The sequence below is a fragment of the Odontesthes bonariensis genome, chromosome 5 (genome assembly GCF_027942865.1).
Source record: "Odontesthes bonariensis isolate fOdoBon6 chromosome 5, fOdoBon6.hap1, whole genome shotgun sequence".
Classification (NCBI taxonomy): domain Eukaryota; kingdom Metazoa; phylum Chordata; class Actinopteri; order Atheriniformes; family Atherinopsidae; genus Odontesthes; species Odontesthes bonariensis.
The window spans coordinates 95,584-121,082 of NC_134510.1; the positions used below are offsets into that span (position 1 = coordinate 95,584).

Below are 25,499 nucleotides of genomic sequence, written 5' to 3' on the forward strand. Positions count from 1 at the left end.
GGTGGGACCCGTTACGATTTTTAGCACCGGCTAGTACCTGCTTCAGAGGTGGGTCTAGTCGGTACTAGTCGGTACTAAAACGTCACGTGATCAGTGCTGTCCACTGATTGGTCAGGTGAAATTATGTCATACACGCGACGAAGCTCGGGTAGCTTTAAATAATCACCCGCCGTATGAAAACACACCTGCGAGAGCAACAGAGAGTAAACAGAACTACGAATATGGAAGACCAGAGAAGGAAAGCCAACCCATGGACGATGAGCGAGGTGCAGACCTTTCTGTGTGTGGTGGCCGAGGACCGCATACAGAAGGAACTGGATGGAACGACAAGAAATGAGAAGGTGTTCCAGGATATAGCCAAGCTGATGGCTAGCCATGGCTATCACCGGAATTCTCAGCAGTGCCGAGACAAGCTGAAGAAGCTGAAGAGTGATTACCGGCAGGTAAAGGACCACAACAGCCGGAGTGGGTCAAACCGAAAGACATGGAAGTGGTTCGACCAAATGGACGACATTTACGGGCACCGCCCGTAAAGAGTGGCGTGGATACGGCGACGATGGAAAATGGTAAGTGTTGTTCTTATCCCCTTGGTGCAACGCTTATATCTTAACAAATACATGTTCAGTCTTTAACTTGTGTAAAACGTTACACAGGTGTCTCATGTAAGTTGTTCTGAGTGAGCTAGCAAACAACGCTGTTTTGGAAGGCTAGCACAGTGTCTCACCTATGCGGTTACGTGTATGCTTTCGTATGTTCACACTTTTTATTTTTTTTCCCTCAAGACTCGGTTTGTTCTACCGATGAGTGTTTGGTTGCTGAGGTCAGCGAAGATCCTCCAATCCCGCAGGCTTCAGAACCGACACTGGCATCGCAATCTGCAGCTGAGGCAACAGCTGCTGCTATCTGCATTCCACCGGCACCAACACTGGCGTTGACGCCTGTATCTGAGACAACTCCTGCTGTTTACTTTTGTACGGTCTTTTTTAATAAAGAGCTTGGTTTAACTAAACAATATGAATTGTCAACTGCATTACACATTACACTCCATCGTTGTGTTAACTTTTGACTAACCACGGCATGACACTTTGTAGTTGCCTGAAACCGACGTCACGTTAGTGGTGAACGGGCCGACTCCGCCCACTTCCAGGTCACAGTTTGGGTGGAAGAGGAAATGGTAATGGTGCCGTGTAGTGTAGTGTCGTGCTATATCGAACCGAGTAGAGTAGGGCTAGCTCGGCGGTGAAAAAGGGGCATAAGTACACTGTAGTGGGTCCTGAAAGGTGTTCACTTGCCATCTGCGTCTCTCTGGGACTTTCACAATGTGGAAAGGCAACTGGTCTGTAGTCATAGAGCAGAGAGATGAGAATTTGAGGTAACATATCGGATGTCTTCCACAACATTGGAAGTTTCTTTTGACCTCAGGCTAACGTTGAAGAGGTGCTGTAGATTCCTACATAGCTGTGTCATACAGGCACTTCAGGTCCCGGGGACTGACACTATCTGAACCTGCAGCCTTGTTCCTGTTCATTTATGCCATCTCCTTAAACCTGACTGCTGGAGACAGACTAGAGGAGAGGCAGATAAGATCACAGTGTGTCCCTTTGTGAGGGGATATGTGGTGAGGATGTATTAAGATCCATAACTGAGGTGCAGGGTGACCACATGAAACAGGGGACAGGGAGGATGTGAGGAGCATGCTGAGCGTTAACCTATTGAAAAACACTGTCAGGGTTAGGGTTACTGTCAGCTTACTGGTTCTGTTCAGACTTCTATCAGCCTGATCCCACTTCAGCTAAAAACTTCTCTCATTGTTCTGCAATGGATATTGCCTTTTAGCCTTTTTCTGTACAACTCTTTGCTCTTTCATCTTCTTTTTCAGGGGTCAAAAACTTGCCATCTCTCTCCCCAAAAGCTTTCTTCTTCATGTTCAGCAGCATTTTCTGGTCACTGGTGATCCAGGGCTTGTTATTGGGAAGGCAGCTCACAGTCCCTGTGGGGATGATACTTTCCACACGGAAGTTGATATACTGTGTCACGCACAGAGTTATGGAATTGATGTCATGTGAAGCATGTGTTGTGCAGATTGTGGTCTTCTCAATTTTTCTCAATGGAAGATAGGCAGAGGAGCTGTAGGGATCTTTTATATTTGCATAAAATAAATCCAACTTTTTATTTTCTTTGGTGGAGCAGTTGACAAACTGTTAAAAAGTTGGAACTGTAGCAGAGGAAAATGTGCTTCAAATCACCAGAAATTAGCGTGAATGCATTGGGGTGTTGCATTTGTAGCCTGGCAACTACTGAGTCGATGGCCTTTCAGAAAGTGTCAGCAGCAGCGTTAGTTAAATACAGTATGTAATGCCACCAGAATAATACAGATTAACTCTCTTGGTAGATAATGTTTCACAATGCATTCACAATATTCCTGATGTGTCCTCATTGGCATAATAACTCATCATAAGAGAATAAGTCTCAGAAGTACGAGGGGAAACCACATGGAGAACACAGCTTCTACTCCAGTAGAAAAATTGTTTGTCAAAAATTAATATTGAGCCACTGTGTAAATAGGTTTTTATTTTTAAAATACTTTTATTTTATTAGCATAAAATATTATCTTCCTTATCACTGTCTGCTACATTAATGCTACATTAAATCTGCATGGCAGTTAACCCTTTAAAGATCTGGGGTCCGTTTCACGTAGCAGGTTCAACCAACTCTGAGTCTATTCCTGATCTCTGAGTTGATCTACTCTGAGATAGAAAACTCTGAGTTTTCGGTTCCAGAAACGCTGATTTGAGTGAGGTTAATCAACTCTGAGTAAGTTCACCTTGAGTTTAGCGCGTGCACAACTTTAAAAAGCCAGCATCAACGGAGCCCCGATTCGACGAGTCACCTTGGCAACGGGGAAGAGGAGGGGCTACGTTTTTCAACAACCTCGAATTGGAAACCTTAATGCGCTCATACGGCGAGTTTCAATACGTTTTTAGAAATAAGTGCAACACCGCTGCAGCAACAAAAGTGTAAGTTTAAATGTAGTCCTTTGCAATCACAATAATATTACAGGGAAACTGCTTGAATGGTAGCCCATTCATTTATTTCATTTAGGTGCAATCCCGCAGGGGAGAAGCGCTCTTGGCAGCAGTTTAAGATGAAATATAAAAACATTGTTCAAACAGGTGAGACCTCGGCATGGAGGTACCTCATTTTGATCATGTTTTACACTGTAAAGCAAATATTAAGTGGCTATTTGACTGTGCAGTTATTTTATTCCCAACATAATGCTGTTTTCACACACATAAACTATGTCTTCTCATCTATATCATCCATCCATCCATTATCTATACACCGCTGAATCCGTCAGTCGGGTCGCGGGGGGGCTGGAGCCTATCTCAGCGGTCAATGGGCAAGAGGCGGGGTACACCCTGGACAGGCCGCCAGTCCATCACAGGGCCACATAGAGACAAACGAGACAAACAACCATACACACTCACAGTCACTCAGAAGGACAATTTAGAGTCATCATCTATATCATGTTCTGTTAAATAATTAAGCCTATTTAAACTAACACAGATTTCTACTGAGCCAACAGAAAGAAGGCAGATGCCCGTAAAACGGGTGGTGGCCACCACCTCTAACGGGAGGGCAGTGGCTGAGGGAATCCCCGAGGGAGTCCACCCCCAAGACACGAGTGCCTTTATAAAATATAATAGGCCTATATATGTCTTTTTTAAGCCTATTCATACAAATATTTATTTGTCTTTTATGTCTTTTTTTTCTTTTGTCCCAACACATTCTGATGGTGCCGCTCAAAAAGATAATTGTCTGTCAATGCAAAAATCTATGCGCGGTCTGATAACCATCTCCGACGAATATTTATTTCTCTGCGCAATAATGCTGCACCTTCATCCACGGGATCGTTGTCAAAAGGACATGTTCGTGAAAAAAGTTGCCTCCTACTGTATCTAATGGACTTATAGAAGTAGAAGAACTCGCTCTGCTAAATGAATGAATGAGGAAATCAAATGGCGTGTGTGGCTGAAAGAGGGCGGAGACAGAAAGAAACTCAAGGTTTCTTGAATAAAACCTGGTCCCGACCAGGTTAGGTTCAGAGAGTCTGTTACTCCGGTAACTGACCGTGAGGTTAAGTTACCTCTCTTTGTGAAACAGGCTAGAGTTACCCCTCTTTCTCGGGGTTGAGTTACCTCCCTTTGTGAAACGGAAAACTCAGGGTTTCCCTCATTTCAGGGTTAACCTACTCAGAGTTTTCACTAAACCTGCTACGTGAAACGGACCTCTGCTCTACATTTTGGTAGGGCACATTTTTCAGTGATTATAAAACATCTTATGAAAAAACTTGTGGAACTAAACCTGCGTGAGCATTCTCTACTACTCGGTTTAGGTATTTAATGTGAAAAGACAACATATATTTTCTTTAAAGTTTGATACTCTTACTATCAAGTGACATCTGAACCATTTGTTAAAAAACACGGATTATTTTTAATATTTCCTATAGGAGATAAGAAAAATGCAAAAAAAAAAGCATTTTCTTTCGGTTTGGACATTAAAGGTTAAAAATGAAAAGCCTATTTCAGCCTGCATAATGGTCAGTGCATGGTTAGAAAACACAGTAACAGATAGAGAAACAAAACTTACACTGTCAAAATCTGAGATGATCTCGTTGAGAAATCGTAAGCATTCAATACCACCATTATTGATGCTTTCCTCTGTGTAAAAGTCAGAGAAGTTAGGGATCGATGCAAACATAACTCCAATCTCATCATAGGACTGGCTGTATAACTCCTAGAACAGAACAGATTATGGAGACAAGACAAATTAAGATTAAGATTAGATTTGTTGTCATGCATACACACAAAATTTGTCCTCTGCTTTTAACCCATCCAGGTTGGCACCTGTTGACACACACATGCACATGCACATGCACAGGATCACACACTCATAGAGACATATGCCATACACTGGAACGGTGGGCAGCCAATCACAGCGCCCGGGGAGCATCGGGGTACTATGTCTTGCTCAAGGGCACCTCGGCCGTGGCAAGGAGGTGGACTGACACCCCTCCAGCTGTCAGTTTCACCAATATTTTTGAGTGGTGAGAGTGGGAATTGAACCGCCAACCTTCCGATTCTTGGACGACACACTCCAACCACTGAGCCACGGCCGCCCAAATGTGAATGTTGATTTAACAGTGATACAACAGATGCAACAGTAAAATGTGTTAGGATATTCAGTTAATTTCAAACTTAGTAGCCCTCATTTTCTTTTTTCAACCAACCTGTTACTATCTGGCTTGAAAGGCTCAATTACTCAGCAGTGAACTCACTGCTCCAGTGGACTGGCCTGGTGGCACTGGAGGGTTGGACTGAGAGCCACCACTCATATACCATACCACATTAGTTGTACTCCTTAGCTATTTTTTTTTTTTTAATTCTTTGTCATTTAAAACATTACATTTAATTCAGACTTCTTAAGGGAGTCTAGGGACTTTTCCTGATGCTACAGATAGCTAACAGACAGTTACTTGTCATGAAAACACCAACATTTTGGAGGGATGTGATGGTTTTTCCCATTTTAAGAGATATATGTACACTACCGGTCAAAAGTTTTACAACACCCCAATTTTCCCAGTTATTTATTGCAATGCAAGTTGTTCAAGTCCAATGAATAGCTTGAAATTGTACAAAGGTAAGTGGTGAACTACCAGAGGTTAAAACAAAAGGTTAGGTAACCCAAAACTGAATAATAATGTACATTTCAGAATGAATTATTTTCAGGGAACATGAAATGGGTTAACAATTTAAAGCTGTTCTGCAGCTGTGGAGGTTGATCAAGCCTTTAAAGCTGGTGCTACTAATTCCTACAGGTGTTCCAACTTCCCTTCATTACCCCCTCTCTACATAAAAGCAGTGTTGGAACACACTGTGGTACCATACCCTTGTGAGCATCAGTTGAACAGTATTGTACTGCAGAAAGTAGTGTTTTGCTACAAAAATGGCGAGAAGAAGGCAATTAACAATGGAACAGAGACAGACCATCATAACCCTTAAAAATGTAGGTCTTTCCTACAGAGAAATTGCAAAGAAAGTCAAGGTGTAAGTGAGTACAGTTTCCTTCACTTCCAAAGGCACTCAGAAACTGGGGACAGGAAGAGGTCTGGCAGACCCAAAGCCACAACTGAATCAGAGAACAAGTTTCTGAGAGTTAACAGCTTGCGTGATAGGCGGCTCACAGGACAACAGCTTCAAGCACAGCTTAATAGTGGTCGTTGTAAGCAAGTTTCAGCTTCAACTGTGAGGAGAAGACTTCAAGCTGCAGGTTTGACAGGATGAGTTGCAAGAAAGAAAGCCATTGCTCAGATGTCAGAATAAGACAAAGAGGCTTGCCTGGGCCATGAACCACCGCCATTGGACAACTGAAGACGGGAAGAAGGTATCATGTACTGATGAATCAAAATTTGAAATCTTCGGTTTTTCACACAGGATCTTTGTACGCCATCGAGTAGGTGAAAGAATGGTTGCACAGTGTGTGTCATCAACTGTTAAACATGGAGGAGGAAGTGTGATGGTCTGGGGCTGTTTTGCTTGATCCAGGGTCGGTGACTTGTACAGAATGAGAGGCACCCTGAACCAAAACGTCTACGCACCATGCAATACCCTCTGGTATGCACCTAGTGGGTCAGGGGTTCATCCTAAAGCAAGATAATGACCCAAAACATAAGTCCAAGCTATGCCAGAACTACCTCAGGAAAAAAGAACAACATGAAAACATGGGGTGGCCAGTACAGTCTCCAGACTTAAACCCCATTGAGCTGATTTGGGATGAACTGGACAGAAGAGTGAAAGCAAAGCAACCTACAAGTGCCAAACATTTATGGGAACTTCTGCAACAGAGTTGGGAAGAACTTTCTGAAGAAAATTTCAAGTTGCTGTGTGCCTTTAGTTGGACTTTGCATTTAGCCAATTTGAATGTGAACATTCTTTTACTTTGTGTGATGTGTTTATCTGTATTGCCTTTGGAATAATTTAAGACTTAGGGTAACCCTAACCCCTAACCCTTCAAGTTGCACTTTGAAACCCATATGGGCAAAAACAGGTGGGGCCAACGTGGAATCTGCGGACAAACCCACGTGGGACCCTTATCTGCAGCCCAAATTTAAACCCTCACATGGACATGCTGGCTGGGTAGCTTATTGTTAGCTTTGATATTAGCTGTAATGTTAGATATTTTTTCAATTGTAAGTCGCTTTGGATAAAAGCGTCTGCTAAATGCATAAACAACATTAACAACAAAGCACCCGTGCCGTTGTGGAGCGCACTATTGGTGTGCTGAAGGCCAGGTGTCTCGATACAGCGGGTGGCAAACTGCTCTATAGCCCAGAGATGCGTTTTGCACAATATTGCCATGAACGAGCGTCTCCAGGTGACACGGAATTAACAGCATTCGTAATAACTTCCCATTTCTTGGCTTTAGCAGGTCCCGTAATTCCACTGCTGAACTCTGCTAAAAATGACAGATTTTCGTTTCTGGATCTCTGAAAGCAGAACTTCAGTCTCAGAGCCCGTAAAGTTGTTCTTTTTGTGCCTTGATGCCGTTCTCATGACTCAACACTCAACACTTCCTAGCACAGGAGAGAGGAAGCACAGCCTTATATGGTATAAATGTGGATGTGGAGTATGCAAATCTACTATCCTCGTGCACGTGCACTTAAATACGCACGAGTGGCATTCATCATTTACGCAGGTCGTTTACACACTTTTTCCCAAGTTAAGAGCGTTTGTTGAATCTGACGTGGCATGTTCGTACGAGACCTTCGTACGAAAAAAGTGAGAGAAATTTAGAATAAAAATACGAAAATGTTCTTGCCTGAGGCCCAGTGGGTTTTAGAAGCTATGGCACAAAAATGCCATGCACACGATCTGTATACCAAAGCTAAATTAATTTCATGTTAAGGATTAGTTTGTTGTTTCAATCTTAATGGTAAACGCAATTATTCAAAATGAATACATATTCAAATTAGTATAACATCAACATCAGAGAGACTACATAGAATAACAATTTGGATTATTCTGTTAGAGGATAGTCCTCTAAAAACTGTAAAATTGGAATGGCAGAGAGAAACATTTAAAGACTGTTTTTGCCTTGTTGTTTGTTTCAGATAGGGTAAACAATTAAATCTGAAAAAAGAGCCCCTGATCTCGTTGGACATGACTGTTGTTGAATGACTGGACTGTTTATTGTGATGGACTTTGTCCCCTAATACTCATCAAGCAGTACATTAAACTGAAAATGGGAAGAAGTGTGTAAGTTTGAGGAGACCAATTCAATTAGCTTTTCTCAACAAGTTTTCTGCTTTTATGTCTCCACCATAGTTGGTATGAAGTTTCAAACTCCCAGTTTTTCTTCTCATGTGTTAATCTTCTTCTCCCTTTAATTTGATACCAATTCTTGCTGCAGTCATTTCTTTCCACAAAGTCTTTAGTCAAATGGGAAGCATATGAATGGATTAACTGGTTATCTTCTGGTCAATCCTCAGCCTCTCCGTGTGTCAAAGTTGCCCCCCTGATATATAATATTGTAACAGTTTAATCTTACCTCTTTTGTAAATACGTTTCTTTCTTCTCTCGTTAATCTCTTTAATTTTTGTTGAAGAGCACCAAATACCAAGCCTCTTGTGCGCCAACAGTAATGTGGATATCATAAATTGTCAGGACTTTTAGGTAAATAGTGCCTGTAAACAGGGACGTCTGGGTTTCTCTGCTTAAGCTGCTGCCCCCGCGACCTGACCCCTGGAGAAGCGGAAGATGATGGATGGATGGATGGATGGATGGATGGATGGATGGAGCCTGTAAACCTTATCTAGGCTCCATAAAGGTCTTTACAAAAGAGCTCCCACTTATCCATTTAAATAAACACAGGCATGTTGCACTCAGTTGTGGATGTGCACACAACAATACGTGTTCCTGATAGGATATAGACCATGTCCCACTAGGCTGGCATTTACTTAAAGGCAGGGTAGGGGATCTTTTTCTGGAACATTTTTTTACATATTGCTTGAAATACTCTTCACACCCCCATTGCAACCAATTAATTAAAAGTTTTGACACAAATATGAAACGTTTTAGTGGCCTCTAGAACGTACAATCTAGGAAAAACAGTATCCAATCATTGTGAACGGACCGTTCACAATGATTGGATTCTGATGCCGTCTATCAAACTGCAATCTGCTCCTCCCTCCCCCTCCCCCTCCTTCCCCCTCCTTCCCCCTGTGCGCGTACCCTGCTCCGTGAACGAAGCTTGGCAGGAAGCTAAACTAGAGCCAGCTTGGCTAGCACCTAGCATTATTAAACGTATAGTTAGCATAAACTAAATACTAAATACTAAATACGGCAACGATCGATGCTTGCTGTCAGAACAGCGCTCGTGCACCTTCGTGCTCGTGCGCGTTCATGTACTCTAGAGGCGTGCCTTCGGGGGGAAAGTGAAGAAAAGGGTTGGGACTTTTTACCTGTGTATTTTCAAAATGCAGCTTCGCTGGACTCAAAATCCAGGATCTCCTACCCTACCTTTAAGGAGGCACACTGCACATGCACAAATACACACACCCTGAGGGCAACATTTACATCACATGCATTCCTCCAGAGTCCTGTATAACTGCATAATAGCCCTGTTATTCTTTACATACGCATTTCATATATGGAGAACTATTTATCTCTGATCATTCCACCAACTGAACCATGAGATTGATGATAAGCGATAGATTTCTTACACACAAAGCAATGCTTGACTTGGACAATAGCAATTTAAAAAAAATCTTAAGTGATTTGGAAATCAGTTCCTGAACACGTTAGAAGAAACTTGTGACACCACCAAAAGAACTTTCTCTAATATCGAATGATGGCACATCACCTAGAACAGGACATTCTATTGTTTCCTGATCAGCAGGAGCATTTGGTGGGCAATCTGCTACATCATGTTGTTTCACACTCTCATGTGATCTCATGGAAAAGCAGATGAGGAGTGGCCAAATGAGTTTGGAATTGTCTGGACCATGACATTGGTAATGAAATACAATCAGACTGAGTTAGTCCTCTGAGCTTTGAGAGGTGATGAATTAAGAGTTAAATCGACACACAACTATGGTCTGTGCTGGTTTTAAGTGAGGAACAGACATATTTTGTGTTTGTGCATATGGATCTCTTACCTCATCTCTTTTCTTGGAGCCCAGGAAGTGTCGAGCTACATGTTCAGGCAGCATATTAGTAACCAGTGCTTCATTCCAACGCCTCATCTCATACACTTTCTCCTTTTGCTCATGGACCTCAATCTTCCACAGGAAAAGGGTGCGGGCGAGCTTCTCCACCTTCAGGCAGTGAGAGGCACGGATGTTAGCATTTGGGATGTATATAGGGATTTAAAACCAGAAGTGGCATGTACAAACAGATCAACAAGGGAAATACATATTTGACTTGAACACAAAGTTTAAATCTGATGTTTTTAATACTGAAATTCTTAATACAAATAAAGTTCTAAATAAAATAATGTTCTTTACCAATACGGCTGGATGTAAATATTTTGGCAGGTCTGGGAAAACAGCTTATGTTGTTTAAATATGAACATCTTTTTATTTGTAGCTTCTTTGCTAAGGACCTGAAAAATGATATGCTAAACCCATATAAGGTACAATTTAAATGGAATAAAATGTCTTATAATTATTATTCGACCATTGTAATAAGGCCCTTATTAGATGCTTATTACAGTATATTTTGTGAGACTACAGAAGCTTCTATAGAGCATGGTAAATTTGTTGTTGCACAGCTGTACAATGATACTGTTATGACACTCATAAGCATACATTCACTGCTCTATCTTACTAAAACTGACTGATTACTGACCAACAGCATTGCAAGGAATGAAAATGTTTTAATAGAAAAAAACAGAATGGAATGTTACTTTATCAACCCACAAACAGAAATGATATTGTTGCAGATAATAATAATGAATGATAAATATAAATAAATAAACATAACAGTCAAAATAATCAATACAGACTATCACTGTGCAAGGCTGTTGCTGTGTGCAGCAGTGACCTTCTGTACCAGTCATCATTGGAGCAGAGCTGAAAAAAACCATTGATGTTAATCAAACAGAAGCCTGATTAATTGTTCTTGATAGTTAAGTTGAATACATAATTACGCACTTATAAGCAGTTCAAAAACTACTACTACAAAAATTACTTTGTTAATATTTATATAAACACTGGGACATGAGATTATTAAGAAAGACTCAACAAATTTCTAGATATCAGTCTCATGACGCTATGTAATCGTTCTTGTTTGTATACTAGTAGAACCTAAATATTCACTATAACCACGAGATGGTGATGAGGTTTCATGGAAAAATTGAAAAAAATAAAAATAAAAATCCCTGACTATTTATCAGACATTTTGTAAGTTAGAGCCTATTTACTATGTATGTATGTATGTATGTATACACACACACACACACACACACACACACACACACACGCAGGAACAAGTGCTGGACACAGGAGGCTGAAGCTGGAGGAAAACCAAACAACTTTATTGAAATAACTAAGGGGTGCTGGTAAGCCATGACAAGTCTATAAAGTCCAAACAAGAGTTTGGGAAGCAACAAGACTGGGAACAGGAGAGGTATACAATAGAGCCCTGCACTCCCGCGGGACTCGCGGGACCCAACGCAAAGCAGTGCGGCGCGGGACACATTTTGAAAGCTCATTGCTGTAGTGTTAGGTATACTAAGGGGGAACCTTTGTACTGTAACCTGGGGACCGGAAGGGGGGGTTCATAATAAAAGGTACACCTGTACCAACTGGATACACGCTTGTGGACTCGGTCCTTAAATATAATAATATTGGCACGGCCAACTGAACATGGTGTCAGAAGTTAAGTCGGACGTTTAAGTGTACCAGTGTTTAGAAAGGTAGAGCGTGCTGTTTTGGAGTGCACTTTCGACACGAGTGAGTTGATCACACCAACAAAGTCAAGTGAACCCTCTATGCTAAACGAGCTAGCATACCCGACACGGCGGCAGCATGGCTAACTACCGAATTTCTCCTACGGAGAAGTTTTCGTTCACGCCCGAAGATTGGACGAAATGGATTAAAAGATTCGAAAGATTCCGCATCGCTTCTGGATTAGAGGAAGAAGATGAGGTGAATTAGGTGAATTCATTGAGTTACTCGATGGGGGAAGAAGCGGAGGACGTTTTACTTTCCCTGCACTTAACGCCTGCAGAATCGGTCACATATGACACGGTTATAGACAAATTGGACGGACATTTCGTAACTCGCAGGAACGTAATTATTGAGAGAGCCAGATTCAATATGAGAATACAAGAAGTTGGTGAGTCTGTAGACAGCTTTTACACCGCACTGCATTGCCTAGCACAGAGGTCTTCAACAGGGGGTCCGCGACCCCCAGGGGGTCCGTGGAGGTACTGCAGGGGGGTCGCGAAATCTTTGGTTGATTAGACGATTGTTAAAATGAAAAATAAACATTTAAAAAATTTTTTTTTTATTTTTTTTTATTTTTTTTTTCCAAACAGTTTTTTCTCACAAATTGTGTGCAAACATGTGCCATCCACAAATGGTTTGAGGATTCATTGTCCCATCTACATGCAAACACTCTGGAGTCTAAATCCCGCCGGCGGGATTTTTTTACACATTTCCAAAAACACATCTGTAACTCTGTGAGTTTTTGTCATTGAAACATATAAGTGACACCATTAAAAACCTTGAAACTTCTAGTTTTCAAATATATATATATTAAAATAAATTATATAGGTGGCCCTTTTTAAAGAGAGTGAACAGAAATCTTTGGATTTTCTGTAGTCTCAGACTGCAGCAGCCTCCTAGGCCACACCTATCGCTATTCACATGTAAAGTACCAGGTGATTGAGTGGCTATTCACAGGTGAGAACACACCCCATTCAGCCAGCATGTGGGGGAAGGCAGCAATGTCCTGCCAGTGACAGACATTTATCACATGGAGAGTGACAGGGGGGTGGGGTGGGGGGAAATCAGGGGTGTTACACACCCATCTAATTTGTATTCAACTCTCAGAGACAATGCCTGGAGTCAGAATTACTTTTTTACAGTTTGTGTGAAAACAAAAAAACATTTCTAACTGCACTTTTTACTTTTATGCAGCCAACACTTTTGTTTACAAGGTTCAACCTTCAAAAGTCTTGGCTAGATACATTTATAGTGTGTTTTCTTGCACTGTTTGAAGACCTCTAAAACTTGTTTTTTTGTACAGTTGTGTTTCCCCTCAATTTAAATAAAACTTGTTTGTATTACATTCACTTCACTCTCATATTGTTTTTTGTTAGGCTTTTCCGAATACAACCATATGTGTCACTTTTGCATTGATGTTTACAGTTAGTTGAAATACTTGAAAATGTCAAGGTGGTGACAACTGCCTCAAAGTCTCTGAAAAGGCCTTAGACTCCAGGGGGTTAAAGTTAAAATCTGTGGATTATTTGAATAGCTCAGTGTTGTATGCAAGATGTTTGTTTATAAAAGGCAGTGGCACGGCCACCCTGTACCTTGCACATGTTTAAAATAAAAACATGAATATATTAACCTGTGTATTATTTGAATAGCTTAGTATTGAATGTACAATAACAGAGGACCTATGTTTATACACGGCACTAGGCCCCGTTAAATATAAAACACAATTGTATGCCATATAAATAATAGGGGGTCCCTGCTCCAACTCTCCATCAGTTTGGGGGTCCCTGGCCTGTAAAACGTTGAAGACCCCTGGCCTAGCAGAACACTGCGGATACGGCGCTCTGCACAACGAAATGGTGAGAGATCGTCTTGTCGTGGGCCTGAGGGACAAAAAATTGTCAGAACATTTGCAATTGGACTCTAGATTAACAATGGACACTGCAATTGAAAAGGCACGGCAAAGTGAAAGCGTTAAAAAGCAGCTTGCAATGCTGAACACGAACTTTGAAGCAGACGCATGCAACACGCAGGTGGACAGTGTGCAATCGCGCAACGCCAGCACCATGGGCTTCAGGAAGAAGCAGCAAAAGACAAAGCCGACGTTTCAAAAGACTGGTTACGGTCAGGATAAAAATGCACAATGCATGAGATGCGGAGACCCTCGAGGGCATCATCCACAGCAATGTCCAGCGAGAGACGCTGTGTGCAACCAATGTAAAAAGAAAGGACATTACGCTCGAGTGTGCAAAACAAAAAAGAGACAAGCAGTGAATGTAGCAGCAGTGGCTGAGTACTGCGATGAGTACAGCGACGAGGATGTCGCGTTTCTTGGCTCTGTGTCTGTGAATGCAGGGGCCAACCCATGGATGACTGAAGTGAAAGTGGACAGCCACAAAGCAGTGTTTAAAATAGACACTGGAGCCGACGTTACAGCAGTCCCAGAACAATGGTACGTCCAAGGTCAGTTCAGCAAGCTGCCCAGAGCAACAAAGATTCTGTATGGACCAGGACGGATACCATTAAAGCTGAAGGGGAAATTCACAGCCACCCTCAGCAACAGCAAACACAGCACACGTGAGGAGGTGTATGTCGTGGAAGGACTTCGCACACCACTCCTCAGCGGAGCAGCTGCCATGACACTTCAGCTGGTCGCCAGAGTGAACAACATCAGCCTAGACAGCACAGAGACTGTGAAAAGTGAGTTCCCAAAGCTTTTCTCTGGGCTAGGGAAAATGGAGGGGGAGTACACCATCGTACTGAAGCCAGGGGCAAAGCCTTTTTCCCTCTGCACGCCACGTTGCATATCGCTCCCTCTCATGCCAAAGGTCAAAGAGGAGCTGAGTCGTATGGAGCAGCAAGGAGTGATTTCGAAGGTGGAGGAGCCTACAGCATGGTGTGCACCCATGGTCGTGGTGCCCAAGAGCACAGGAAAGGTCAGAATCTGCACAGACCTCACAGAGCTGAACAAGTCAGTGATGAGGGAGAAACATCCTTTGCCGTCCGTCGAACACACATTAGGACAGTTGGCCGGCGCCAGGGTTTTCTCAAAACTCGACGCCAAATCAGGATTCTGGCAGATTCCTCTCTCCTCACCACGTTCATCACGCCGTATGGGCGGTATTGCTACAATCGCCTGTGTTTTTGGATCTCGTCTGCCCCAGAACACTTCCAAAAGCGCATGTCTCGCATCCTGGAAGGACTGGAAGGTGTTCTGTGTCAGATGGATGATGTGCTCATCTGGGGAGCGACGCAGACAGAGCACGACGAGAGGCTGAGGAAGACATTGACACGACTACAGGAGGCTGGAGTGACACTTAATGGCAGAGCCCAGCAACGTCAGTGAAGTCAGGCGCTTCCTGGGGATGACTAACCACCTGGGTAAATTCCTGCCTCATCTAGCGGAGAAGACGCGTCCTCTCAGAGACCTGTTGAGGAAATCCAACATGTGGGCCTGGGGGCCCCAACAGCAGCAAGCCTTCGACAAAATCAAAGAAGAGCTGACAACACCACCGGGTCTCGCCCTATATGACCCGAATGCAGAGATGCTCGTCTCAGCAGATTCTTCGTCTTATGGCATGGGGGCCGTACTTCTACAGCGGAAAAATGGAACAGACTGGAAGCCGGTAGCGTACGCTTCAAGAGCACTGAGCAACACCGAACAGCGGTACGCTCAAATTGAGAAGGAAGCCTTGGCTACAACGTGGGCCTGCGAGAGGTTTGCTGAGTTCCTGATCGGGAAAGAGTTCCATGTAGAGACTGATCACAAGCCTTTGGTTCCCTTGCTAGGCTCAAAGAGTCTCGACGAACTGCCACCTCGCATACAGAGCCTACGTATGCGGCTCATGAGATTCTCTTACACCATCTCACATGTGCCAGGCAAGAGCATCGCCACCGCTGATGTGCTCTCCAGAGCACCTGTCCGTAGCACAGCTGATGGACTGCAGGAGAAAGAGGTGAACTTGTATGTGAACTCTGTCGTTGCAAACCTGCCTGCAACAGAAAAGAGACTGAAAGAAATACAGACACATCAGGACAAAGACACTCTTCTCCACACACTGAAAACATACTGCAAGGAGGGCTGGCCGGATAAATTCTCCATCCAACCAGCATTCCAGCCCTATCTGCCCTACTCAGGTGAGCTGACAGTTCACGGTGGTCTGCTACTCTACGGCTGTAGAATAGTAATCCCAGCATCGCTTAGAGCAGACATGCTACAAAAACTGCACGAGGGCCACCTGGGACTCACAAAATGTAGGGAGAGGGCCAAGCAGTCTGTTTGGTGGCCAGGCCTCAACAAAGACCTGACACAACTGATCGAGAGCTGTGACACATGCAGCCGTGAGAGAGTCAACTTCAGAGAAACGCTGCAACCCACAGACTTTCCGGTAAGACCATGGTCCACTGTCGGTGCAGACCTGTTTCAGACTGATAGCAACAAACATTACCTAGTCGTGGTGGATTATTTTTCAAGATTTTTTGAAGTAGCCAACACCACATCTGAGGCCGTGATCGAGCACTTCAAATCCATCTTCGCACGTCATGGCATACCAGACGTGGTGCGCTCAGACAATGGGCCACAATTTGCATCTGAGCACTTCAGGAGATTCGCACAAGAGTGGGGCTTCGACCATGTGACGTCCAGTCCCCACTTCCCTCAGAGCAACGGGGAGGCGGAGCAGGCCGTAAGGACAATCAAAGCACTTCTAAAGAAAGCGAGGGATCCTTACCTTGCTCTCATGGCCTACCGCGCTGCTCCTCTTGCAAATGGACACAGTCCAGCCGAGCTCCTAATGGGCAGAAAAATCAGAACGCCTGTCCCTGTCATCCCATCCCAGCTAAAACCAGGCTGGACTAACATGGACAATCTGAGGAGAACTGAACTCAGGTACAAAAAGAAGCAGAAAGAGAACTACGATCGTCGCCACAGAGCACACAACATGCCACTCCTGCAGGAAGGTGACCATGTCTGGGTAAAAGACATCCTGGAGAGGGGCACTCTGGTGTCTCATGCAGGCACGCCACGGTCCTACATGATCGAGACACCAAGGGGCACTCTGCGACGGAACAGGTACCATCTCTCACTCACCCCTACAGCACCACCATCTCCCACCATCCTACAGCCAGAGACACAGGGAGAAGACGCACCAGCAGGCGGGCACACACCTGCCGCACCAGCATCCGGGGGTGTTTCCGGTCAGCAGACACTTCCTACTGGAAGAAGTGTCGCCACCAGAGTGAGGGTACCTCCAGTGTACCTGAAGGACTACGTTTGCAAATAGACTGGAGGTTTGAAAAAGAAAAAAAGAAAAAAAGAAATGAAAAGATCTGTTGGAAAAGAGAAAAGTGTTTATGTAACCACTTGTTAATGTTGAATGTGTTTACTTTTAACCTGAAGATTTATTTCAGATTTATATGTTTACAAAAAGAGTTAAAGAATGTTTACTGTTTATGGTGAGGACCATTTTTGACATTTGAAAAAGATGTTACAATACTGTTAATAACAGTAGGTTAAGGGCATTATTAGTAAAAGGTTACTTACATTAGATAAATGTAAGTTTAATGCAATTTAAAGGGGTTATGTTTGAGTAATGATTTAAGGTAGAACAGTCAGAGGAAGGGAATAACTTTTGGTTGAGATTCTGAACATCAGTAAGAGTTTTATGTTTATTCTGTCTTTTCATGAACAGCATCTCCTAGCCAGAAAGGGGGATGTAGTGTTAGGTATACTAAGGGGGAACCTTTGTACTGTAACCTGGGGACCGGAAGGGGGGGTTCATAATAAAAAGTACACCTGTACCAACTGGATACACGCTTGTGGACTCGGTCCTTAAATATAATAATATTGGCACGGCCAACTGAACAATTGCGGGCGCAGGCGGGAGCGGTGATAAGCTGCAGTCCCATTAACTAAAAACGTGAGAGGAAACTGAGAAACTGAGAAGAAATAAAGCCTAACTAAAAGAAGTTCAAAAGCGCGATCCAGCTCTCCTTTTATTCAGAAGATGCACATTGCACAACGACGAGGGACAGGGCATGGTTAACCTACTTAAATAATAATTGGATTACATGTTACATTTTCCACATTCTGGGTTTAGAAAAGGTAGGGTAATTAATAACACATATTGTTTTCATTCCACTTGTTTGCATTTAAATCAATGTAACGTGAGCTGTAGGCTTAGATATTTTTGCTCAAATCCACTCAAAGTAGGGGGCGGGGCTCCATCACGCTGTGTTTAAAATCATATTAACTAAATATATACTTTTACTTCCAAGAATGGAAATGTGAGGAGTGGCATATAACATATGTACAATGTATTATTCTTAATATTCGCGGTAGATTTTGGTAGGTATGTTGGGTAGGCTTATTGCTGTAAAGCCTCAGCTGCTTGTGCCATCTGATGCGCTCCTGCACTATGTGCCCCACGTGAAGGATCGGACAGTGGTGTGCGCAGCTAAGATCATGTTTCCTTCCTCAAGCCAATGACAAGAACTTCCGTGAGAAGTAACGCGAACGTCTGAATCATGCGGGAATTGCGGGCGGGAGCGGGACAAAATATGACAGCTGCGGGCGGGAGCCGCACTAAAAATCCTATCTTTTTGCGGGAGTGCACAATGCGGGAGCGGGCGGGCGCGGGACTGTAAATTTTGTCCCGCGCAGGCCTCTAGTATACAACAGGCATGACGAGCACATGGACTAGCAAAGTAACACACACACACAAGACCTGATGAGACACAGGTGGCAACAATTAAGACAGAGACAGGCAAGTAGGAAAAAGACATGAGAAAATTATGTCATGAAAACCAAGATGAAAAGAAAGAATAACAAAATCCTAAGAAACATAACCTGAAAAAAGCACATGCTCTAATACAGCGGTCCCCAACCTTTTTTGCGCCGTGTTTAATGTCAGACAATATTTTCTCGGACCGGCCTTTAAGGTGTGCCGGATAAATACAACAAAGTAAAATGATACAACCAACACAAAAACTGGTATTTTGTAAATATAATAATAAACGTGAATCCACTGTGTACTTCTATGTAACTTTTAGTTTTGAAGGCTTCATTGCCTCATTGGAGAGCCGGTCGCTGCATACTATGCAGAGCGGCCTTGGTGCGTGGGAATCACCGGTCACAATAAATCCATATTTTAAGTAGGTCTCCTGGTATCGTCTGTTAAATGCAGCTTTCTTTTTCTTAGTGGTCAGAGGCTCTTCTTCTGTCTCCTCACTGGGCCTTTTCCCCTTTGCAAAGAAACTTTTCAAAGACTTTTTTTTACTCATTTTGCTAGCTTGTGGGTTTAATATTATCGTATCACGTGACCGAGACAAGCATCTCGACACATGTCAAGAGTGAGTCATAGACGGGTGTAACGGAGAGAATTCGGTTATTTTTCAAAATAAAACATTGTTCAGACTCGGACAATAAATACGGAAATAATGTAAGTTTTTTCAGGAAGTCATTCTTTCCCACAGCAATAACTCTATATAATGACTTTTTTAATTACGAATGACTACAATTGATTCTTTAAGCTGAAAAAAATATTTACCATAGTAGGATTAATAAAGCATTATTCAAAGTGTTCATTCAATTTAGCATGGTGTGCCGTTTGTTCTTGGAACATCTGAGGAAACGTAACAAGTTGAGGACAAAATCAGGTGGCAGGCCATAAAAAGCACATCTGAAAAATATGTTCTATTAAAAACATCCAGCAAAGACCTGCCACAACACCTAAGAGTTGCATCTAGCCCTTCACTTGATTCATCTTCTGTTCACTGAAGTGTCATAAGAAATGGGCTCCATGGACAGGATGTTGTCATGAAGCCATTCTAATTATTCTGTCTCTCAGTTTTGTTTTATTTGTTTATTATGCATTTGAGGTTTATTTTGTGACAGATTCAAGCTATTCCAGTCTACAGCTAATCTGGTTATTGTGCCTTTAAGAGAATCTAGTGATTTTGAGTTTATTGTTAATCCTACACTGCCCTCTGGTGGCGTATGTTGGAAGCAAGAAGTGCGCTAAGTGGGAGCCAGAAAGGGCAGCAGAGTCCCCAAAACACGTCGCTCCTCAGTCGAGTCTGCCGTTTTCCTCACCTTTTGCGCTTGTCAAAGGCATAATCTGTAAGTTAAGTCATATATGCTTAATTAGGAATGTTTACTAGCTCTTTCATGTTGCGTTTGTGTTACTGAAGGCGGTACGCTCTTCACTCAGTAAAGCTAATGTTAGCATTTACCATTGTGGTTGCTATTCAAAGTGCGATGTATTGCTAATGTTAAGACCTCAGGTTGGTTATTGTACACACAGAAATAAGTGTGAATGTATGTTTTTGCACTGAAACTGAACGTTGTTTATTGTGTTTCTTTTGTCACAGTTTTACAAGTAAAATGGATCAGTAAACTAAGAAATGCTCCACGAGTGGTTACTGAAGCCATATGTTTAGCTCGCTGCATAGGCTAAAGCTCTTAGCTGAGGGCAGAAGACTAATAAAATAGAAAAATACTTTATTAATCCCCCAGTGGGGGGAGTTCAAATAAGTCAAGTATCTCAAAAAAAATTGTAAATATTTACAACAATTATATATTTGAACAACAACGATAATAATATAAATAATAATAATAATAATAAAACTGACTAAATAAATAAACAAATAGATTTGAGAAAAACATGTCAGCAGTCAGTAGCCCCTTTCACACTGAGGAATAACCCGCGTTTAATCCGCGAATTTAGCGTGTCCGCTGTTGCGTTCACACTGACGACCCGGGCTGCCATGTCAACTCGACTCGCCTTTCGACCCGCGTCGGACCCTAGTCTTTTTGCCGAGCCGAGTTTGGTGTGAACGTAATTGACGCGGGTCGGACGTGGGCGTGGCGTGACGTGAGGAGTTTAAAAGACAGAATGGACAGCTGATTCAGAACAACAGCGACAGGTGAGGACAAGTTTTACTCTGTTTTACATCAAGTTCGAGACATTTTTGAAGATGGCCAACTGGGGAGACAAGGAGGTCCGCGAGCTCCTCAGCCTCCGAGCAGAGGACGTTATTTACCGCCACATTTCGGGGACTATAGTGCTCTTGTATTCTCCGCATCTGTTCTTCGGTGGCATCCCACGTTGTAACTATCCACACCCCGTAAAATAACATCTCCATGAACTGCATATACAATTGCAAAAACGAGTCCTCAAGGTGTATTTAACCCTACCTCCGACGCATGGCTTGTGCCTACGTCATTGTACACGCCCAGCATTTTATGTGTTTCGTGTGATGCTCTGCCACTAGGCCACGCCCCCTGAACTCGGCTTCAGGCGACACGGGTAACCGACACGCCAAGCTTTCACATTGCTCGACGCGGGACGAAGTGGCAATATGGACCCGCTAAGGTTGCGGGTCTCAGTGTGAAAGGGGCTAGTGTTAAAAAGCCTTCTGGCTGTGGGGACAAAGGACCTCCTGAAGCTCTCAGTCCTGCAGCCTCTCCCTGCAGCTGCTCCTCTGTCTGTCAGGATGCTGTGGAGAGGATGTTTATTATTCTCCAAAACAGAATCTGACTTCCTCCTCATCCGTTTCTCCACCACAGCACTGAGAGGGTCCAGCCTTCTGCCTACAACAGAACCAGCCTTTTTCACCAGTTTGTCCAGGCGCCTACAGTTTGTGTCTGTAGTGCAACTCCCCCAGCAGACAGCATCATAGAACAGTGCACTCTCAATGATAGTGTGATAAAACATGTACATCATATCACTGCAGACATTGAAGGACCTGAGCGTCTCAGGAAGAAGAGACGGCTCTGGCCCCTCCTGTACACTGCTTCTATGTTGGCAGACCACTCCAGTTTATTATCCAGCACCACCCCCAGGTATCTGCAGGTCTGAACAGTCTCTACTAGTTACGCGGCCCCGTGCTGTATGTATGCACCTATGGCCTATGACTGTTCTTATCTGTATATGTACTGTAATTTAATTTTGTTTTACCTGCCCAGGGACTGCAGATGGAAATTAGCTGTTAGCTATAATCTGGCACAAGCCATCTTTTTTGCTTTTGTAAACAATGACTATTGTGCATGGTCCCTGTTGAACTAAACAGGGACCATCAATGCAGACTGACTGGTATGGAGTTTTAGATCTCACGAAGTCCACCACCAGCTCTTTGGTCTTGGTGGTGTTCAGGAGCAAACATTTCTTTTTGCTCCAGTCAGTAAAGGCCTCCACAAGGTCCCTGTACTCCTTCTCCTGTCCACCATGCACACATGCCACAACAGCCGTATCATCAGAATACTTCTGTATGTGGCAGGACTATGAGTTGTACCTGAAGTCTGATGTGTACAGGGTGAAAAGAAAAGGAGCCAAAACAGTACCCTGCGGAGCCCCAGTACTGCATTCCAGTGTTCCAGAAACCCATTTCCCCATCCTGACATACTGTGGTCTGGCAGACAAATAGTCTATAATCCATGATGTCAGGGAGGGGGCCACACCCATACCGAGCAGCTTGTCTTTCAGTATGGGAGGCCGTATGGTGTTGAAGGCACTGGAGAAGTCAAAGAACATGACTCTCACATATGAACCAGGCACATCCAGATAAGCATGTGCCCGATGCAACATGTACAGAATCGCGTCTTCCACTCCTATGTGTTTCTGGTAGGCAAACTGGAGGGGATCAAGAGCCTCAGCAACCTGCAATCTCATGCGACGAACAAGAAGTCTCTCCAAGGTCTTCATGATATGAGATGTCAGAGCCACCGGTCTGTAGTCATTCAGCTCCACCGGTTGCCCTAATTTGGGCACCGGTATGAGACAAGAAGTTTTCCACAGCACCGGGACTTTTTCCATCTGAATGCTCATATTAAAGAGCCTCTGAAGAGGGACTGCTAGTTGACCAGCACAGTCCCTCAGAAGCCTTGGACAGACTCCATCTGGGCCTGAAGCCCTCCCTGACTTAAGTCTCCTGAGCTCAGCTCCAACCTCCTCTATAGTTAGACACAGAGGTTGTAGCGGAGGGATGGCGACAGGAGTGATGTTGCTATCAACCATAGAGATGGGAGTGGGGGTGCAGCTGGACAGAGGAGGGCAGGTGGTGGGAGCAGCCACAGATGTGGAGATGCAGCTGTGCTCAGGATGCCTGGTGGTGGAAGCTGCCACACAGGTGGAGGTGTAGCTTGGCTCAAGAGACCAGGCGGTGGAAGCTGCTGCAGAGGTGGAGGTGCAGTCAGGCGGAGGAGGAGGCTTGGCGATGCAGGTTGCCGTTGAGGTGGAAGTACAGCAGGGCAGTGGAAGCTGTATAGAGGAAGCAGCTGTAGTGGTGCGGGTGGAGGGAGCAGCAGCAGAGGAGGGAAAAGCCACACTGTCAAACCTGTTGTAATAATGGTTGAAAGTATTGGCTCTGTCCACAACACCTTCTACAGACTGAGAGTTCTTCAGTCTGTATCCAGTGATGGTCCTCATGCCCCTCCACACCTCCTGTATGTGGGTTGTAGATAGACCATGCTGTGATCAGATCTACCCAGTGGTGGAAGAGACACTGTCCTGTAAGCCTCCTTCCCGTTAGGATAGAACAGATCTAATGTCTTTTCTCCACGTGTTGGACAGTCCACATACTGTACAAAGCCAGTCAGGCAGGAGGATAGAGAGACGTGGTTGAAATCCCCTGTGATTGCAATGAATGCCTCAGGATGCTGGGTTTGTATCCTAGCACCTACCTTTTCCGGTTTGGTTAAAGGGATAATCCGGCGTGAAATGCACTTTAGATCAATTTACTGGATGTTGGGAGTACATACGTTGAGTTGTGTGGGAGAAGGATGTCATGACATGTTCATGACTTCTGGCCTAGTTACATCCTGGGCCTTGTTGACTGGTTCAGAATATTGTTGATAGTTAGAAGGAGCGTGTTTATGATAAACTGCGAAAGCTAGGCGCCTCCGGAGAGGGCCACGTACACTTGTTATGATAAAACGGTATAAAAGGGTGTCACTAGATGAGCTCGTCGGACATTTTGTACATTCTGTATGCACATTTGCTGTGACGGTTTGTTCAATAAACTCCCCAATGGACGGCTGACCAACGCGGGATTCGACTCTAATTTCTCCACAACATAATGGTGACCCCGAATTCGTGAGAGTTTGCATCTGGATCCCGGCGGAGCGTGTCCTCTGTGCCCCGACAACCGACATCAGCTGTTACAAGCCGGCAGGTGGGATTTTGTTCCTACCATTACGCAGTTGATCTCGGTTAGTGGAGCACAGCTGACGGCTTCTTCCGGCTTCCCCAAATTTAAAAGGACACAGGAGAGAGACGGATCCTGCACACGGTAAGCCCTTCCATTGTTTACTTCTGCGCAGAGGGGCTGCTGAAATTGTTTGGGAAACTGTGGGCCAAGAGGTGCCGTATGTGTGAATTTGGATAAAATTGGGTGAACAGCAGCTTATGTGAGTTGTAAAGCAGACAGCTGTGAGCAGTTGGTCGGGCTATGGTGTCGTTGTATTTTTGTGGTAATTAAGAAGGGCTAGTCGCTGCGCTCCGGCCAATTGTGAATCGGATGAATTCAAACTGGATTAATTAATAGCTGTAAAGTGGCGGGCAGGTTGTTGAGCAATCGCCAATAGTAGCTCTTGCATTCTATCAGCCATCCTTCTATGCATGGGGGGGAGGAACACTGACGGGAGTACGGGGTACACTAGACTCATTAAATATACGTGAAAATTATTTTCACTAGTCAAGGAGTAAAACGAATACTGATAATTGATTGACGGGCGAACATTAAAGTTCAACGGTTGAATCAATCAGGCTTTCAAAAAAAACTCTGAAATGAAAAAATCCAGTTCTATGAGGAGCACATTTTAAGTATATATGTTTATATCATTTTATATATCTGCCTAGAACTCTTTGGAGTTATCCGAGACCTCAGTATAAAGACATTTTGAGAAGAAAATTCAAATTCGTTTATGAAATTGGCCACAGGAGATTATTATTGAGAGGTCACAGCGAAGCTGGTAAAGTACACGTCAGCATCTGTTGCTTTGGTCAGAAACCATATCACAAGGCTTGTAGGGAAAACACATTTTGTATTCCATATATTGCCGACACCAACATCTCCTGAAAAATTAAAAGTCTAAATGAAAGAAATTGATAATTTAAAAATGTGAAGATTTGAACGGTGACTGACACAAAACTTTTGACCGACTGACTTGAGTGTGTGGGACCGGTCTCTGTTGTCTGTCAATGTGTGTGTGAAATCTGATGTTTGTGTGAATCAAGAAAGAGAAGAAAAGAGAAAAGGTTCTGACTCATATCATCCCTTGACTTTTGAGTATTCGTAGTATTTTAATTCACACTCAGATTTGCTTCATTATTATAACTGGCTTTATGGTCATAATTTGCTTCATTGGTATAATCTGCTTAATTGTGATAGTTGCCGCATTAATAACTTGGGGAAATAAGGTGTTGTGCCGAAATGTGCTGTTATTTGTAAACGCTGTGGGTTTCTTTCTTTAAGACTCTATATTTTCGTTGAG

The 25,499-nt window shown here is 43.6% G+C and overlaps 1 protein-coding gene across 2 annotated transcripts in view; it reads right to left on the reverse strand.

Moving 5' to 3' along the window:
* adcy3a (adenylate cyclase 3a) overlaps nucleotides 1–25,499 on the reverse strand; it is a 224,088-nt gene that overhangs the window by 31,557 nt on the left and 167,032 nt on the right. The window contains exons 16-17 of one of the 2 annotated variants that reach the window (XM_075464640.1): nucleotides 10,217–10,375; nucleotides 4,651–4,797 (exon numbers count right to left, since the gene is read on the reverse strand). In XM_075464640.1, coding sequence (XP_075320755.1) covers nucleotides 4,651–4,797; nucleotides 10,217–10,375 — 306 coding nt within the window. The remainder of the gene's footprint in view (nucleotides 1–4,650; nucleotides 4,798–10,216; nucleotides 10,376–25,499) is intronic. The other variant, XM_075464641.1, reaches the window with a different exon arrangement.